The sequence below is a fragment of the Nematolebias whitei genome, chromosome 13 (genome assembly GCF_014905685.2).
Source record: "Nematolebias whitei isolate Nwh7 chromosome 13, NemWhi1, whole genome shotgun sequence".
Lineage (NCBI taxonomy): Eukaryota > Metazoa > Chordata > Actinopteri > Cyprinodontiformes > Rivulidae > Nematolebias > Nematolebias whitei.
In genome coordinates this window covers 20,670,988-20,690,744 of record NC_056510.1, presented here as the reverse complement: position 1 = coordinate 20,690,744, position 19,757 = coordinate 20,670,988, and the positions used below count along the sequence as shown (strand labels likewise).

Sequence of the window (19,757 nt, the reverse complement as noted above, 5' to 3'; positions counted from 1 at the left end):
AAAGGAAAGTCTTAAGCCCAGTCTTAAAACTGGACAATGTGTCAGCCTCATGGACAGAAACTGGAAGTTGGTTCCACAAGAGAGGAGCCTGATAACTGAAAGATCTTCCTCCCATTCTTCTTTTGGAAACTCTAGGAACTGCGAGTAAGCCTGCAGTCTCAGAGCGAAGTGCTCTGTTAGGAAAATATGGAACAATAAAATTTGTAATATAAGATGGAGCTAGGTTTTTGAGGGCTTTGTAGGTAAGAAGTAAGATTTTTAATTAATTTCTGGATTTGACAGGGAGCCAATGGAGAGAAGCTAAAACTGGAGAGATATGATCTCTCCTACCAACTCCAGTTAAGACTCTGGCAGCAGCATTTTGGATTAACTGAAGACATTTTAAAGAAGTATTTGGACACCCAGATTACGAACCATTGCAATAATCCATTCTAGACGTGACAAATGCATGAACCAGTTTTTCTGCATCATTTTTAGGTAAGATGTTTCTAATTTTAGTGATATTACGCAGGTGGAAGAAGGCGGTTCTAGTAACGTTTTGAATGTGGGGGATAAATAACATGTCCTGATCAAAAATAACACCAAGACTTTTAAAATCAGAGCTGGAGGCCAGATTAAAGTCATCCAAGGAGGGAGAAACACTGAAAAATTTACTCCTAAGCTGCTCAGGTCCAAAAACTAAAACCTCAGTCAACCTCAGAAGAGCCATAGAAATAGAATGTAATAGTTCTGCATGTCAATGTCTCTGATACATGTGACAATAAACTAATGTGAACTTAATATAAAATACAGAGTTTGTGTTCAAAATGCAGTCATTGTTAAATTAAATTCATTTTTAGCTCAAATTTATTATTTAGGACCCAAGTTCTCAAATATTTTCAATGCTTTGAACGTTTCAATAGTTAAATGGGCTTTTAGGGGTTTAAATTGCATGACTAATAACATTTTTTTTGTTATGGCTGTTTTAGGCTTTATTGCAAAACCAACTAGAATATAACCTGTTTGTCAGTTGTGCTGCATTTACTCATTGTAATGTGTCTTTATTGCACTCAAACGCATCACAGGGAGGCAGCTGTGACGTTTGTGATTAGATGACAGATTAATTCCTAGCTGTGATTTTTAGATTGATTGTGATGAGGTTGTTGGGTTTTCCCCCTTATTATGTTGATGTGTGTATTCTGTGTTGTCCTGCACCTGTGTGGTTATTAAGCATGGCGTTGTGCTGCTAACGAGCCAGGAAAAATGAGTCTGTCTGGTCGTGTGACAGAGACGTTGGTCGGGTGAGAACAAGGACACGGGCGAAGAAACCCGGCTGTGGAGGTTTACTGTAAAGCCTCTTCATATCCCCTTAAAAAGGATTATAGTTTCTCTCTCTCCGTCCCTCCCTGCAGACCTAAAGGGTTTACCAAGTGGAGTTCCCATGAGTCTTTATCACACGAGGTGGAATTGTTTGAGCTTGATGGAAGCAGAAAATAAGATTACTTCCTTTCACTTTTTGTGTGATAGAAATGTTCAGCAGTTGTTGCCACATTAAATCTTTCCTTAGACTGATGCTTATAGAACACAAACATGTGAACAGAAATAGACATTTTTATTCTTACAAGACAAAAGAGTTTGTTTCTTTACAACTGATTGGTATAATATTGTGATTTTTTTATTTATTTATATTGTAGTGAACTAAGCCTGAAGGTCAAAACCTTGACCTTAGGCACCATATGGGACAGGAACTGTCATTTCATTGATTTGAATCCAGAAATACAGGTTGACCCATCCTGAGACTTTCTTTCTTGAAAATTCAAGTGAAAGAACACTCTTTTTTATTATCATTACTATTTTACAAATGTTTGATAATCAAAGTGTTTTAGTTCAAACCATTTTAGATGTTGTAGTGAACTAATCAATTTTTATTAACTGTGAAACAGTAATAATAATTTTAATCCTCATGCAAAGTTAAAATTCATGTTAAGGTCTGTTACAGAGTAATTATGCATTTTCTGATTTTCTGTCTTTGAATGAGCAAGTGTAAGTGGTCCAAGGTCGGAGTCGAATGCAGACCAGTTGTTGGAACAAGCTGTCGTGTTTTTACATCCTCTCAGACGTAAATAGAGAAGTTGGCAGCTGTTTTCCGCCAACCCGTCCAAACATTTCTCTCGTCTGTCTGAAAAACATTTTCAATCTGTTCCATAACATTCTTGCTGTTTTCTGACTTCTAGTAACCTCTTACGTCACAAAAATAGAAATAGAGCTCTTTAAAATGTCGGTACTTCCTAGTTTAAACCAGAGTCTCACAGAGTCTCACAGAGTCTCACAGAGTCTCAGAGAGTCTCAGAGTGTCTGGAGAGTGGCGGAGAGTGTCGAGAGTCGTTGCAGCTCCCGTGCTGGGAAACAGGAAAATCCTGACATGACCACAGAGCTCTTCCGAGTCTTATGGGATTATAACATCTTCCACCTCTGGGTGGAACTCTGACGGACTCCACTCATGTGAAGTCCACTCGTGAGGTGAACCTGTGTCGGACGGAATACCGTCACTACTTCGGACGATTCACAGCTGTTCCTACGGAGACGCTGAAAGGGTGCGTTGAATGGACTTTCGTACCGGTGGGGACATCTCCAGGTAAAAGAGTTGATTCTATCACCTAAGTGTACTGGGGAAGAAGCTGAGAAAAGCCCGGAGAGTGTCGTTTCTGGTGCCGACATAAACAAACCCCCTCACCCATCTTTTTCTCCCTCTAAACTTCATCTTCCATCTTTAAAATTCTTCTATCAAGTAGAAATCACTCCAGATATTTTAGAAATATCTGTGTAAAGTTCTCATCCACCGCCGTGTGGATAATCAAAATTGTACAGTTTGCTAAACTAGCCATGTTGTTATTTTTCATATTTTGCCAATTAATGTAAATGTGTGATGTGTTAAACTTGATTATGTTAATAAATGACCCACTGTCTTGGTGAGTCAAAGATAATTAACGTTTCCGTCCACATTTTATTAGATTCAATGCACGTACATTATACAGTCCAGAAAAATGAAAGAATCCGTTTAATTGATGAATATATCTCATGCATATGTTCCTCTACAATATATGGATATATATATATATATATATATTTTTTTTTTAACGATTAGATCTCACTTCCTATTTTGAGCCACACTGATAATCTTGGAAACAGAAACCCGAGCCGTGCTGTGGAGCACCGGTGGTGTCCTGTTCTGTACCTCAGTTCACCGGACATATAAAGAGCAGTGTTTACGTTGGTTCTTCGCTTTTTATGCATCCTACACAACAGCTCTTATCAGATATATTTTTTACAGTTAACACTGTGCCACGTAATGCTTTAAAAAAAAGTTTAATATGTTTTAAATTGTCTGTAATATTCCTGTGAGCTGCCACCACAAATAAACCCAAAAAAGTTTGCATGCAGTCTTTATTGCTGTATCTTTTTGCAGACGTAATGTTAAAAACAAGTCAATTTCTAGTTCATTTTTCTTTTCAGACTTCTGCTGTATTTTTAGCTTATAATCAATAATATCAGGAAACTGGTGTCAAGAAAAAATCTAATTTAGTTCATACTTGTACTAAATTCATGCTAATAACTATGACCTTTCAAATGAGTCTTTTGACTCGTTAAATTTTTTTAAAGCACTATAGCAACATTTTGATTTTCTAAAACACTTGCAAATGTAAAATCCTAGGCAATTATACTTTTTTTTAAATCCAAGAGATATGCTATTTTAAACAAAAAAAATGTGCTGTTTACATTTTTTTTAAATCTTATTTCAATAAACTTCGTTCTTTATTAGTTATTTTGCTGCAACACAAAAAAAATAATCTCTTTACGCCTACAAGATGGGGACAGGTAAGGTGAGATCATCGCATAGAAACATTTGAACTCTCCATCTCAAAAGTTATAAACTTGTTAAAAAAACAACTATAATAAATGGATAACTGTCTTAGTTGTCTGAGGAGCCACAGCACCTTTATCCAAGCATATATTGAACAAACGCAGCTCCAAATTGTCTTGATTTCTGCTGAACAATGTGAGTTTTAAAGCTGTGTGATCACAGTGACGTGTGAAGTAGCAGCAGCTGAGCGTGTAAAGACTCACCTGCCGAGGACAGACAGACAGACAGAGGTCACATGACCTAGTAACCATCACAAACTTCCTGGTTACGAGCCTGCAACCTGAGGTGCTTCATATCAGCCGCCATATGAATGGCTACATCTGCTGCCTGAATAATTCAACACAGCTGCAGATCAGGCTGCAGATTACCGGTAAATTATTAATCCCTGTAGATTGTCTAAATTAGTCTAGAGCAGTTTGACAGGAGGCAGCAAGTGACACTTTCACAGAAGCAGGTATGTTTAGTTTGTGCTGCTTTTATCTGAACCTTTTTTTTTATCTTAAATTATTAATAAATGTAAGTGAATTATTATGGATGTTTGTGTAAATGTTGGCGTTGTTAGATTATCTCCAGGATATAAGTGTTTTTTATATGATTGATGGTCAGAGTAGGAGAGATCATGCGAGCTGCTAAGATAATGCCTAGTTGTGGATGTTTTCAAGATTTATTTAATTAAAAATTCATTAATAAACAACATTACAAATTAGGCTTTAAAATGACGTGGCGTTTAACAGTGGTCGTCTTTGTCTGGTTTACACATATTTATAAAGTTTTTTGAAGATGATATTTGCAGGTCATCAGAGACTGAAAGTTGCTGCTGATCCTTAGATGTTTGTGGAGGTGTGATGGGAGCAGGCTGTGTGCCCCACACTGGGAGTCCACTACAAAACAACAGTAATAAAGTTAAATGAGCTGGTCTGATCCTGTTGTGTAAGTGATGCATTATTCAATCAGTGATGGGTTATTAGTCAGATGAAAAGTATGAGTTATTTGTTACATTTTATTTACGTGCACAGTGTAAAATGATGGACATCAGCTGTGCTGCATATTCGACTCTGCCGACGTGCGATTCATACACTTGTCTTCATATGATGGGTTTAAACCTAATTTTTCACATCAGTTTTCAGATCACCAAAAATAAAAAAAGGGCTCCGCTCACTCAGGGTCGCACAGTTTCTGTGATGCATTAACACGATTACGACCAGAGGAAACAAACATCGCTCTCCATCTCGTTGTTCTGAAATATATGACATCTTATAGAAACTGCACGTTTTTAAACCGATCGTGTTGTTTCAGCTGTTTGATTCTGTTGTGCACTGTCAGTAGTCACAAAACATACCGTATTTTTCAGACTATAAGGCACACTTATAATCCTTTAATTTTCTCAAAAATGAACAGTGAGCCTTATAATCAGCTTGTGCTTACTGACCTCAAACTGATTTTATGTAGTTATTGTGAATGAGTTGAATAAAGTTTGACTTATCTGACTGTTTTGTTTCGCTTTATGCGCCTTATAATCCGGTGCGCCTTGTAGTCCGAAAAATACGGTATTTAGAAAAAAAAATTTCAAGGAAGCTACATTAATTTTTATTACATTTAGGACTTTATAAAACAGTTTACTTGATAATCGCTGCATGACGCTTCTTGGTTGGAGGTGTGGCTCCGGTTTGCTGCTTCAGGACAGGTAATCTCTGTCCAATCCAATTGATCTGTAGGAGATTGCTGTTCTTAGTGTGCACGGCAGTGGCAGAGTCCCCGCGGAGATGACTAATTCAGTGGCTGCATGAAACAGCACTTGTTGCCCGTCCTCCTGAGGAAGCTGTTGCTGTTGGTGTCGTTCTATTATGATCACCAGAGACTCTTTAGTTGTAACTTTTCTCAGTCCTGATGAGTCAAAAGAAGATAACACTTGGCATGTGAGTACTACTACTGTCCTCTATGTTTGCAGCTGGTGATGGTGCTCCTGCTTTGGTTTTCTTTGCGTTAAAGTAGTAAAGTAGCTCTAATGATGGAAGTGCTCTTTACTTTAGGCTGAATTGCTGTTTTCACTATCCCAGCACAGCACTTTGTCTCTATTTACCTGTTTCTTGGTGACTTTAAAGAACATACCATGTGTTTTATTAACTGTGACAGTATACAGGGTTGACTCTCTGTGTCGTATGGCTCAATCATCCCCAACAAGCTCACTGTTTCTGTATTAGGCACTAAAAAAGGGATGAACTGTTCCCACCTTATTAAACAGTCACAATGTTTTGACAAAACACGGCTTATCCAAGATTTATTTCTTCAGGAGGCAGCTTTATGGAGTGTATCCCTATAAGTCCAGCATGATTGGCCTGGAGAACCTTGGCGATCCCTCGGATAACTGGGACATAGTAGAAACCATCGGCAAAGGGACGTACGGGAAGGTCTACAGAGTGACCAACAAAAAGGACGGGAGCCAGGCGGCGGTGAAAGTGCTGGACCCGATCAATGTGAGTGACTTTTCTTAAAGATTGTTTAACGGGTATTTGTTTTTTCCTTTATTTGTATTATGCTAGTCACTGTAGCATCATTAAATCATTATTATAGGTGGTTGTAAAGTTTTTAAGAAACATCTAAAGGTGCTTTTACCAGATTTATACAACAGTAATAAAATGTGATTTGAATTTAAACATATGCAGCACTAATGAAATCTGTTTTTATTCATTTTTATTATTTTTAATTCTGTTACAGTGTTACATGCATGTCCTCTGACATTAATCAGGCTGTGCTTCAGCACCCTCTGCACCCTTACTTCCCTCGGGCTATGGTGCTGCAGTTTGCACGAGCATCATTATCATCATAACCTTAATAGAAAAATAGAAGCCTAATTTCATCAGAGGAGATGAAACTCGTTTTATTTAAAGTTTGGGAAAGACGAGCTCCTGCTCAACAAATCAATACATAACATGACGGCATTGAACAAAATAAGTATTATAAATGAAAAGATTTTTAAAAAATGTCTGGTTCTGCAGCAGTGCTTCTTACGTGCCTGAAGAGTCTTGGTTTTATTGTTAATTCTATAACTTTGTATTAATGGTAATTGTCTTCTTGTGATGGGTTAGAGGGCACTGAAGCACAAATTGTGAACCACTGATGTATTAAGTGTCATCATTTAGAAGCACAACTTATTTCTAGGAGACTCTTCTACATTTTGAATCCATAAACATAAGATTTAGTCAAATAACATTTTTTTATTTTTTTATTTTTACAATCACCTTATCTGAAAATTTAAATCTCACGATTCCTGTAGATTTTTAAAACTTTTCACAAAAACTGTTTGAGTTAAAACTATGGCCATGTTTGTTTATATGTTGTATTCTGATCTTTTAGTGATTTTCTTTTTGTACTCGTTCATAGTTGAGGGTTTTGCTGTGACAGCAAAAGTCCTTGTTAACGTAGCAGAGGTGGAAAAAACTTGACTAAAGCGGTTGTTTTTCTTTGTAACTCTCTGACTTGTCTCAGCATTCGAGCCCTTCAAACAGAGTAGGTTGCCAGTTCTTTTTATTCCTTCCCTCCATCTTGATGCAATTGTTTCTGTACCTGCCTCTGTGATGTATGTCAGTACACCCCCCTTTTTACTTTCTTTCCTGTCGAGCACACTCTTAACAGAAACAGTAGATCCTGAGTTGGCTGTTTCCTCTCCGTACGTCCGCTCATTTGTCTGGGTGATAAGGGCGCTGTAGAGCCTGCGCTGGCAGCAGACTGTAGCAGTGAGGCCTGGCCGGAGACATGCTTGTGATTGTGTCAGCAGAAGAACCCTCATCCTGGCAGAATGATGCTCCCCTGATGGCTGAGAAGATGAAGCTGCCTCCTCTCCCATCCCTCTGCCTGATTACACTGCTGACACAATCAGTCAGACATCCAGGAGGAGAAATTCTGCTTCTTCGGCTGTGGATCTTCCCTCCCTCTGAGATTTACTTTGATAGAAAATTGCCTCCAGAAATAGTTTAGCTCACCAGCCCATTTCTGTTTTATTACTAGCTTATAACTCTATCCTTAGGTTTCTAGTTCAAACACCAAAGTTGCACTGTCACTAAAGTTAAAACACGTAAACTTGTTAGTCATGTTGTACGACGGAGCTTTATATAAAGTCGAATAAAGTCTTAATATTACGAGAATAAAGTCGTACGAGACTCTTTTTTTTAGCTCTCATTTCTTTTTTCCACGAGTCAGATCCACAACGCGGCCTGTCAGTCAATCCAGTAGGCGTGTCAGCAAATGACCAATCCGAAGCTAAATGCTCCTTACCTGCAGAGCTGTGCTGCAGCCCATCAGAGCGTACCACTTTACTGTAAGCAGGTGCAAGGTCCTGATACTGATAATAATCTGATGCTGATGACAGATTAACTATCTTCTTATTTGTAAAACCAATACCAAAGTATAATTTGCTCAACATTCTTCATTTTACCAATTAAAATACAATAAACCCTGTTTTATGTGTCGGAGTTCTGATAATATTACGACTCCTTTAGCTTCGGATTGGTCATTTGCTGACACACCTACTGGATTGATTGACAGGTCGCGCTGTGGATCTGACTCGTGGGGGGAAAAAGTCTTGTACGACTTTATTCTCGTAATATTAGGACTTTCGTCTTGTAATTTTATGGCTTTTATTTATTTTTTTCTTAGCGTGGCCCTAAAGCTCCGTCTTAATGTTGCACTTTTTGTAAACCTCTAAACTTTGCATGTTTGTTCATGCTTTTTACAGGATGTGGACGAGGAGATCGAGGCCGAATATAACATTTTGAGATCCCTGTCCAACCACCCTAATGTGGTGAAGTTTTACGGCATGTTTTACAAATCAGACCGCTCGTCCGGAGGACAGCTGTGGCTGGTGCTCGAGGTGACGTTTAAAAAAAATAAAATTATATTCACTTTGCTCACACACCTAAAAGTCACTTATGTTCCCAATTATTTGGCACATTCAACATCTTGTAAACTTTCTGGTTGTTTTTATGTGTACGGTGTTTACCCGCTTTGTTGTCTTGTGAGATATCACATGAACCAAAGAGCCTCTAAGATGACTGGGTGAGGTCATGTGATGTCGGTGACTCTTAAGCTGTGAATGTCAACAAAGGCTCAAAGCTGGACGCGTGCCGTTAGTGAGTTTGAACTGAAAGGAGGCGGAGGGGTGAAGCAGCTTCAGTAACTAATAAAACATATAACTGTTTTCTATTTAAACATAAAGGAATAATAATCATGACTGGAATGGCTGAAAATCTGCCCACACATAGCACATCTTTGTTTTTTAAGTATATATGTAGAAATTTAGGATGCATTTTTTTGTAGCAAACATTGATATAATCATTAAACAAGCAATGTCAAGAATGCAAATAAGTTTATTTTCCTTTAAAATGTGATTGTGTATTTAAAGATGCCCTCAAGTTTTTAATAAGGCAAGCTAATGTTATTCTGACTACATCTATGAAAAAGCAAAAAAAACTGCAAAAACAATCAAAGTTCATGGCAGGTGTTTGAGCTGATTCCCTGTCTTGCACATTGGAGAGATTTGAGGTGGATTTATGCTTCTTCAGAAGATCCAAACTTTTTCCACATTTTGTTCTTGAACCGCACCTGAGCGCGCATTCTGTGCACAACCCGCAGACACATTTTCTCGCGAGGGGATGTGGAACGTAACATGTCATTGGTCGGAGCATCATTGGCTTGTTTGTGTGGAAAAGCAGGTGCTCTCGTTCATCTTCAACTGCTTCTCCAAGGAGCAGCTGGATGAGGCTGTTAGAAAATGCAGCCATTTTTGCAGCTTTCCTTGCAAACTTATAAAGATAATCAGATAAAACTTATAGAAATGGTTAGGAGTTAGTTTAATTTTTTTGCTGTCGAGCGTGGGGAATACGTCTCGGCTGTGAAGTGTATGCACGTTTCCACACCGTCTGTCAGAAATGGTGTCCATCTCTTCATGACAAATTAGAAAATTAGCCCTTCTCCTCTGTCAAACACAGAAATACAAAATTATCTTCGATCTTCTCCATCATCAACTGAAAATAGACCTACACTTTGTCAATCATGCTGTCGCTGTGTAGTTGTTTCTGTTTGCACGTGACGTGCGCTGCAGTGGGAGGACAGTGGGAGGGAGTTCTCACTGCAGTCTCTCTTTGATTACAAAATGTCGCTGCGAAAAAGAACATCTCTCAACCATGTGAGCGAGAACAGATGTCTTATGTCTCGTCAGGTACGAATCAGCCGTTACTGTTGTTAGTAAGTATCTTACCTGCAGTGGAAGCCATCTCAGTTTGAAGAATCTTGTAGATGTTCAAGTGAGTCAAGCTAGCAGAGAGAGAGTACATTTAAGAACAAGTTTCCACCATGTAGGAAAGCTCAAATGTAAGATTTCTGAGCATTTTATGGTCATGCTACATTATATATTTATATAAACTGTAATTTTTGCATTAGTTTTCTGTCCTTTGTTTATTTATTTATTTATTTATTGCCGTCTAGCATTTTTTTTTTATCTACAAAATAATTTATGCCAGCATAGTGTGGCTACTAAAAACAACCCTTCCACTGATCCACTGAGTTCACCTGGTTCATATAGATACCATTTGCTCTTTCTAATAGGTATGTTGTTTTTGCGTTAGTTACATTATCTTTGCTTTTGTAAATACTTGTTTTTAATTTATGTCGTTGCTGTTTTACAATGAGATTAACTTAACTATGAGTCTTGTTTATTTATGGAAGGATAATACAGTTCACAGTTTGGATCAGGGCAGCCACTCATGCTACCATCACAAACATTGTTTTGTGCAACAATGAAGAAACTGTCTTGTGCAAAAGTGATTGTTTTTTTTTGTTTTTTGTTGGGTTTTTTTTTTTTTTGGGGGGGGGGGGGGGGGGGCAAATTAAAACAGCATTTAATTTGCTAAAACTCAAGTTGAATCTGTTTAACAAAGTGAAAAATCAACTTAGTTTGACTCCTCCATGATGATTTTTCCCAGCTTCTCCAAACGGAGACACTTCTGATTCTTGTCTACTGCAAGTAAGATATTGACTACTCTCATAATTACTACTCATAATTGACTACTCTACAATTAAACAAAACCATGTTCCTTGAAGTACAAAACTTGCTTAAATTCCACCACATCTGAAGCATGTACAAACTTCTCAAATGGAACAACACATTTACTTTACTAGACAACAAACTCACTTTATGGCATAGAAAGGTTATCTTATAATAAACATTTAGAAGACCTGGGCGTTGTATAATGTTGTTTACATACACAACAATTCATGTGGTCTCCGCAGTCTTCACATTCTCTATCAAATACTGGATATTTTAATGTTTTTACAACAAAAAGTAAAAATTTATAGTAGTATAGAAATATACGGTCCGGAGCAACCTTCCTTGAATACCGTTGATTTTTATCATGCTGACTTATGAGACTGCCTTTTCTCTCTGACTTGTGTGGGCGAGCAATCCCTCCCCATGAATCATAATTTAGACTGGTGAGTGACGGAGGAGTCATTGGTTTTTCTCTGTGTCCCTCCCAGCTGTGCAACGGCGGCTCCGTCACCGAACTCATCAAAAGCCTGATCATGCGCGGCCAGCGTCTGCAGGAACCCGTCATCTCATACATCTTATACAGCGCCCTCTTGGTAAGACGGCCTTCTGCACAGCAGCTCGTGTTAAACAGGTAGTGGAGTGCAGAATATCATAACAGGACACATAAATGTGTAGTTTGTGCTGCTCACCTTTTAATGGCTCCTGCTCCAATTTATACAAATGCGTTTTCTTGATGGAGCATTAATGCTGTCTGTTTTGTCATTTAAACAATTTATACAAATGTGTTTTCTTGATGGAGCATTAATGCTGTCTGTTTTGTAATTTAAAAGGGTCTCCAGCATTTGCACAACAATCGGATCATCCATCGTGACGTCAAAGGCAACAATATCCTCCTGACAACGGCAGGGGGAGTCAAACTAGTTGACTTTGGTAATAACCTTTCAGAAAGTGAATTAAGAGGGACGTTGTTAAACGAATAAGTTATTTTTATAACAGATTTTTGGAAAGTTTTAGCTGTGCACCCCCTGCAACATTGACTGCAACAGCAAACAGCGACAGAACAAGTCATTTGATGTGCTCCATTTTCTTTAGTCCCCCCCGTTCACCATAACATATTTTTATTTCATGGACCGAAGCCTTAACCCAAGGCTATTATTGCTAATTTAAAATGCATTATTTGATGCTTTGCATATTAAAAGAAAGCTGCTATGGAAAATGACTTTGAACCCACCCCCCCCGGTCTCCCCAGGCATGTTTATGTCCATGTGTGTCACGGAGATGAAGTGGACTCATGCTGATAAAAATCTGTCCTACATAATTTGAAATGATTACAGCCCATTATTATTACAGCTTGGCAGGTTGCCACACTGAACTTTATACTCAGATTTATCGATTAATACAAACATTTAGGGTCTGATTCAGAAGCCTACTACAATAAGAGCTAAAAAAATATATCAATATAACTTAAATTTCTTTCACATTTTATGAAGGTGTTTCAGCTCAACTGACCAGCGCGCGACTGCGGAGGAACACATCAGTCGGGACGCCGTTCTGGATGGCTCCCGAGGTCAGAGTTTTACACACATGCGTGCATCTCAAACAATATATTTTATTGCTTAAAGGATTCATTTAACCCACTGAGGGACAGGGAAATAACTCCTCACTTATTCTAGCATGTCATTGTGTATTCTGCTCCTATTCTCCTCCACGGGTGCAGCTCTTGAGGTTGCTTCAAGGTTAATAGCTGGGAGTCTGAGGCCCCTCGGCTCACTCTTTGGCAGAAATGAGGTGCGGTGATTGGGCTGGTCGGGAGGGACCTCAGGGGCAATTAGAATAAACTCAGCTGTAAAATGTAATGTCACTTATAATTATTGACTGTGGAAAAGAGGAGCTCACTCCTGCAGCTACGGAAACAACCTCTTTGAGTGCTTAAATGGGCTTTAAATAATCTCTGCTGGATCCTTCTAGCTGTAAATGAGTGAGCTGGATATCAGAGAAAGATATAAATTAATAAATGTGTGTTTTATTAGAAAAACTGGGCATAAAGGGGTTGAGTAAATTCAACAATCTCACTTCTTTGCCTTTTGTTTTGGAGGAATAGATAGTTAATGGACTCTGTGACAACCTAAATGAGTTGTTCAAATTGTGCTATGTTGCCAGGTCATAGCCTGCGAGCAGCAGTACGACTCCTCGTACGACGCCCGTTGTGATGTGTGGTCTCTTGGCATCACAGCCATCGAGCTTGCAGATGGCGACCCCCCGCTGGCTGAGATGCATCCAGTTAAAGCTCTCTTCAAGATCCCACGGTGAGTGCAGTAGAGGGCGCTCCTGCCACACAGCTCGAGACAGCTCCCACAAAAGACACTCAAATATCACCCTCCCCCCTCCAAGACAATAAGAGGTGATAAAAGGAGAAATGGTGATGGCTCCCCTGACAGCCGGCTTTATTTTTACTGCATTAAAAAAAAACTCATATTGTTTTGATCAATGCTGCAGTTTCACCTTTTCCATCTGCCGAATTGCGTTACGACCTCCATCATTAGAAACGTTTGGCCTTAAAGTCATCGTAGTGAAAAGATGCACGTGTGCGTTTCTGATGATCACTTTGAGAGCTGCATGCGTTTGACCTTCTGTTATCTGCACAATCGTGCAATTATCTCTCAGTTAGTTGGAGATATGCCCCTCTGATTGCAATTTGCATTAGTGATTAGCTCCATTCACATTGAGATGAGGCTGCACCCCCCCCCCCCCCATCCCTCCCCCTCCACGTCACAATATTGTCTCTGTGCCAAGACGGAGGAGCAGCATTTCATCAGCACCAAATCTGAACCAAGATGAAGAGCGATTGCTGGCTGATGCTGGGATGTTTTTCTGAAATTCTCTCAGGCATTCACAATGTTACAGTTTTTTTTTAGTAGATGTTGCTTTTTGGTTTATGTTTTGGGGAGAATGTTCAATTCACCAGATCTTTGAATTTTCTTTTTTGTTTGTTTCGGCTTTCAAAATATATATTTGGGCCCTTTGCTTTGAATTGTGACCTCGGAGGTTCGGCGGTTGTTCAATAAATCACAGTGAATGTGTAAAAAGCCATGAAATGATTCTTTCACGATGACGTTTATCTCCACTACGTTCCTGCAGCACGACAGATGAATTCACGAGGAAATGCTCGTACGACTCCTGAATGAATTACTGTTGAAATAAGAAAATGTGTTTCACCTTTCGGGTCTTCGGTGGCGGTGCGAGTGATTCATGATGACGTCTGAGGGATTCATCCTCGCAGCTTTTCACGTTCATATTTATTTGTTATTTTCACTTTAATGTGTTACGTCTGTGGTATTGTCCTTGGGTTGCACGTTTCATGAATCCTGCATTTGCACTAAAACACGCAATAAGCATTTTTATTATTGTGATCATTCACTGTAGCACACAGTAATGTGTTGCCGTGCTTTCACCGTCCTCACTCTTATTCCTGTCTTTAACTGCGTCGATCTTTGAAACAGCTGAAGATGGTAAAACAGTGTTAGACTCTTTTAGTACATGTTTTTGGAAGGGGCGAAACAATCGTCCAGCCATTCGTTTAATATGAGCAAATGGCCATTATGGCACAGTTTTAGTCGTGTCGAGGGAAATCTGCACAGATGGAGACGGTTCTGGCCTCGGCAGATGATAAATGAAAAGCTGTGACATTTGTCAGAGGGGACGCTGATGAGCTCGATGAATGGGGTCACTTTGGTGCTTGCTCTGTTTGTGGATCAGAACTCTCTGCTGGATGAGGTTTACAGTTCATGCACATGTTGAATCCTCACTAATGTTTTTAACTTTTAAAGTCAATCTGTTTAAAAAAAAATCACCTAATCTTAGTGTAATTAAAAGTAATTGAGTGCGTTACAGCGTGCATGACAGTTATGTGCTGTTCACAGTGACACGAAGGTGACAGAGCATGTCTGAAGTTGTAAAATCACCCACTGCAAAATTAATTACTGACGTTCTAGACAAAGATGTTCTCTGATATTTATTGGGCAGAAAGGTTATTTGCTCGAACTAATGTTCTCTGTGCTATAAGGTCTCGTAGAGTCCATGCAAAGTCAACCCTCTGTGTGTGTGTGTGTGTGTGCGTGTGTGTGCGTGTGTGTGTGTGTGTGTGTGTGTGTGTGTGTGTGTGTGTGTGTGTCATAAAGGTCAAAGGTGGTGACGGCTCAGGTTGTGGTTCTTTATTCAGTTCTCTCTTGACTCTCCAGACGTATTAAACACTGAGCGTATATCAGAATGAGCAAGGATGGTTGTCAGAGGCAACAAGGCTTACTGAACTCAGGAAGTTTACAGGGACTGGTCAGACTGGTCATAAGAAACTGCTCTCAACAGAATGTCAGAAGTTACTTTAAAAATATTATGTGCTACGGATTAGTAGTTAGACAAACAAATGTTATACACCGTAATATGATGAATGATCAAAAGCCTTTAAGGAAACAAAATCCAAACAAAATGAGTGCCCTTTGACGGCTGCCTGCAGTATAGGTAGCAAGTAGGCCTGTCGCAATAAACATAAATCAATTAATCGCATGATAAATGAATTATTGACCTCATTTTCATTTATCGGCTTTATCGTTTCTTCTCTTTGCTTCTCTCTTTGCTAAAAGCAGCTAAGCTGAGAAGCTAAGCTACGAGCTAAGCTAACAGGCTGATCTCAGGGTAAAAAACCTCCGTCTTGTCGAAGCTCCAAAATTCACGCTTTAAACCCGTGCCTTCGTGTAAAAAGTTGCTTTTCTCTGCAAAAAGAAGCTGAGAACTTGTTTACTGATTATTGATTAAAAGCTTTGTGTGAAAAATGCTATGCTAAAGAGCTCAAAACACACCGACTGTCTGCCATTTTGAGAACTTAAAACAAGGACAGCCCATGTCACGTCAAGAGGCCTCCCTCCCATTTTTTGTAAAGAGACACGCTGCTCCCTCCCTCACTATCCATCCTTCGGTTCAAACAGTCTTATACTGTCATCCGGTGATCAAAAAAGGTACTGCACGCAAAATAAATTAACCAACATTTCTTCTTAAATTTAACAATAATTGCTAATTACTGTCAAATTTCAAACAATATTATCGTTTCTTGCAATAATTTCTGAGACAATTAATTGCCCAGCAAAATTTGTTATCATGACAGACCTAGTATTAAGCTCCGCCCCCATTCATGTTAATAAACAGGAAATGCAATACATTTAAAATAAACATTAATATTCATCCATCCATTATCTTTAACCTCTTCTTCCTTTTTGGGTTGCGGGGGTCACTGGTGCTCATGTTCAGCTATCACTGTGAGAGGTGGGGACACCCTGGACAGGTCCAAGTCCAACACAGGGACACATAGAAACAAACGAGACAAAAAAACATTCACACTCTCACTCGCACCCAGGGACAATTTAGAGTTACCAATCAGCCTAACATGCATGTTTTTGGTCTGTGGGAGGAAACCGGAGTACGCGGAGGAAACCCACGCATGCACGGAGAGAACATGCAAACTCCACCCAGAAAGGCTCCCAACTGGGATTTGAACCAGCAACCTTCTCACTGAGAGGCAGCAGCTCTACCGGCTGAGCCACCTTACCTAAACATTAATATTTTTTTCAAAAACACCTTTGCAGTCATTTCTCAGCTCCTTAATATACTGTTTTTAATTTAATTTTTATTTTTTCAAATGAGTTTATTATAGTTGGGGTTTTTTGTTGTTGTTTTTTTGTTTGAGGAAGAAATGGGTAAAAATAATGAATGGATGGCTGTTTGTTTATTTGCTTAGTTATAAAAAAGGAACTGTGATGACATGATTGACTAATTTCGTTCTAGTTTAAATCTTGTCTTTAAGCTCTTACTGTCAAATATACAAATTTACACATTGTCCATAATTTCAGATTTTTGTTTCTGGTTGGAACTCATTGTTAAATTTACCCAAGAAAAATTGCAAATTTGCTTCACACGCTGCACAAAGTCCTAATTAAAAATAACTAAAAAACAATCAATTTCTTTTGCAGAGAATACCAAGCAGTGTACTCACTGTGCTAACAAACAATATTTAATGTTTAGTTTTGACTCAGTGCCATAGACCAAATCATTCACAATATAATTTTATTGTTTATGTTTAATAACCTTCTGACCCTTATGACTCATTTCATGAGCCTTTGCTTCTGGGCATTTAAGAAGTGGGTGCATGATAAAATGTAAAAATTAAATGCACAAGAAACTCTAGCTTAAACAACAAAGTCAGAAATGTTAACATATAAATCAGTGTTGAACAGACCGCCTGCTTAAGTCTTTATTTTCTAATGGATAAAGGTGATACAGGAGTGGTTTGAAAGCTACAAATTTTGAAACAAAGTGGTATTTTTTATTTGCACTTAAAAATATATCATAGTTTGACTTTCTGTAAAGCTGCTTTATGCAAGAAAAGGTTAAAAACGCCAACGTTAGATGAGTACCGTGCCAAAACACAAATGTCACCCTCGCAGTTACGACGGTGAAAAAGTTGAGCTCACCACTTGGTAGATCATCTCTGCTCTGAGTATCTCTGCACTAAAATGTCACGACAAGTCATCCATTACGGGTACATATTTATAAAATATTGTAAAATATTAAATCCCTTAAATCCACGCCTCTGGCTGAACTTAGAATTCCTTAGAAAAATGATTTTTCTTTCATTATAAATCGTCACAACTAGTGTCCTGTTAGTGTCTGTAACAGAATAAAACCTTCTGTTAATAGATCATGATTGGGTTATTGTTATTGTGGGGAAAAGGTCACACTGAAACTTTCTTTAAAGTTATTTTTTTTGATAGAATGAGGTAATTGCTCACATTTATGTGAGTATTTCCCTCTTCTGACAGGAGATCACTGATTTGGACAGGTGGGTGACCATCTAAACACGAGCCACGCCTTTAATATCTCAACCTTTGATGCAGTTATCCTCCCTGAGCTCTGCGAGGTGTTCTGGACTGCTGCCCAGGCAGCGTTCCTGCCTATAACATGATAAATGCTGGAGCAGTGCTCTGCTCTTCATGCATGTATTCTCATAGCAGTGCTGGTGCTGTGGCTGCAGTGATGGATGAGCTGAAATTTCAAGTTGGAGGTCCATTTGTTGAGCAAGTCTTTATTTTGCAGGTTCTCCTGAAAGCAACTGAGTTTAATCTTTTAAAAAAGGAAAGAAGCTGCAGTTTTGTTTTGTTTATTTTATGATTAATAAATGTTGTTATTTTTGGGGTCTTCCCCTATTCTAATAGACTTCCATAATGGTTTCAATACTGTTTGAATCCTTCATGTGTACTTTTACTGAGGTCATGTACTCAGTATATTGTGTACTTTTACTAAGGTAATGTACACAGGACAGCATATTATGCACTTTTACTAAAGTCATGTACACACTATACTGTGTACTTTTATTACGTTAATTTACACAGTATATTGTATATTTGTACAAAGGTCATGTACTCACCATACTGTGTACTTTTACTAAGATCTTGAACACAGTATACTGTGTACTTTTACTGAGGTAATGTACTCAGTAAATTGTGTACTTTTACTAAGGTAATGTACACAGTACAGTATATTATGTACTTTTACAAGGCCATATACACTATATTGTGTACTTTTACTGAGGTAATGTACACTGTATACTGTGTACTTTTCTGACGTCTTGTACACATTGTTGTGTACTATCACCAAGGTCATCTACACACTATACTTTGTACTTTTACTGAGCCCTTATACACTGTACACTTTGTACTTTTACTAAGGTCATGTACACAGTATACTGTGTATTTCACTAAGGTTATTTACTTACTATACTGTGTACTTTTACTGGGATCATGTACTCACTATACTGTGTACTTCTACTCAGGTCATGTATTCACTATACTGTGTACATTTACTGAGGTCACGCACTAACTATACTGTGTACTTCTACTGAGGTCATGTACTCACTATGCTGTGTACTTTTACTGAGGTCATGTACTCACTATATTGTGCACTTTTACTGAGATCATGTGCTCGCTATACTGTGTACTTTTACTGCATTCATGTACTCACTATGCTGTGTACTTTTACTGAGGTCATGTACTCACTATACTGTGTACTTTTACTGATGTCATGTATATAGTATACTGTGTACTTTTACTCAGGTCATGTACATAGTATACTGTATACTTTTGCTGAGGTCATGTACACACTACTTTGCAGACATGTTTCTGTTTTTAGTATTCTACATCACTTTACAACTTAGCTGTTTTTGTTTTGTTTTTTAAAACCATTTTCTTTCATTTGTTCTTCTCAATTTGTTTACCTTCTTTTATGATTGTCCACTGTTGTCGTCACTCTTTGTTAAAAACAGGTCTCTCTTGTAAACGAGTCCCCGAGGCTCCATGGGACTAACCTGTATAAATAAAAATTTAATGAATGAAGGCGGAGCCTAATTGACCACAAGCCTGAGAGTTTATAAGAGGTTAAATACTTATTCTATGTTATGAGTTTTTAATGATTGATTTATAATCTCAAGAGTAATTCCATGGGTCATGTCCTTTTGTAGCTTTATAATAAGAAGTTAGGACACTGACATTAGTTATTTCTTGTTAGTTTTTTCCACATAAAGCACTACAGTAAATCGTGAGTACACAGTATATAGGTTTTTTTTTAATCTTCACAGGGTTGAAGCTTTTTTGTACAAGTAAAGAAAAAATTTCCAAAACCCACAGTCCACGAGAAGTATTATGCTTTGTACATTAAAAAGGGAAGTGAAAAAATATTACACATCATGTTTATCAAAAATCACATTCAAACGTT

At 38.4% G+C, this 19,757-nt stretch overlaps 1 protein-coding gene across 1 annotated transcript; it reads left to right on the top strand.

Moving 5' to 3' along the window:
• The first annotated feature begins 2,590 nt into the window (after positions 1–2,590).
• On the top strand, positions 2,591–13,253 carry LOC119419149 (myosin-IIIb-like). Its single transcript, XM_037686454.1, has 7 exons — positions 2,591–2,614; positions 6,192–6,375; positions 8,634–8,768; positions 11,432–11,536; positions 11,774–11,873; positions 12,434–12,510; positions 13,104–13,253. The coding sequence occupies exons 2-7, from the start codon at positions 6,229–6,231 to the stop codon at positions 13,251–13,253; spliced, it is 714 nt and encodes a 237-aa protein (XP_037542382.1). The 5' UTR covers positions 2,591–2,614; positions 6,192–6,228.
• Positions 13,254–19,757: the final 6,504 nt, after the last annotated feature.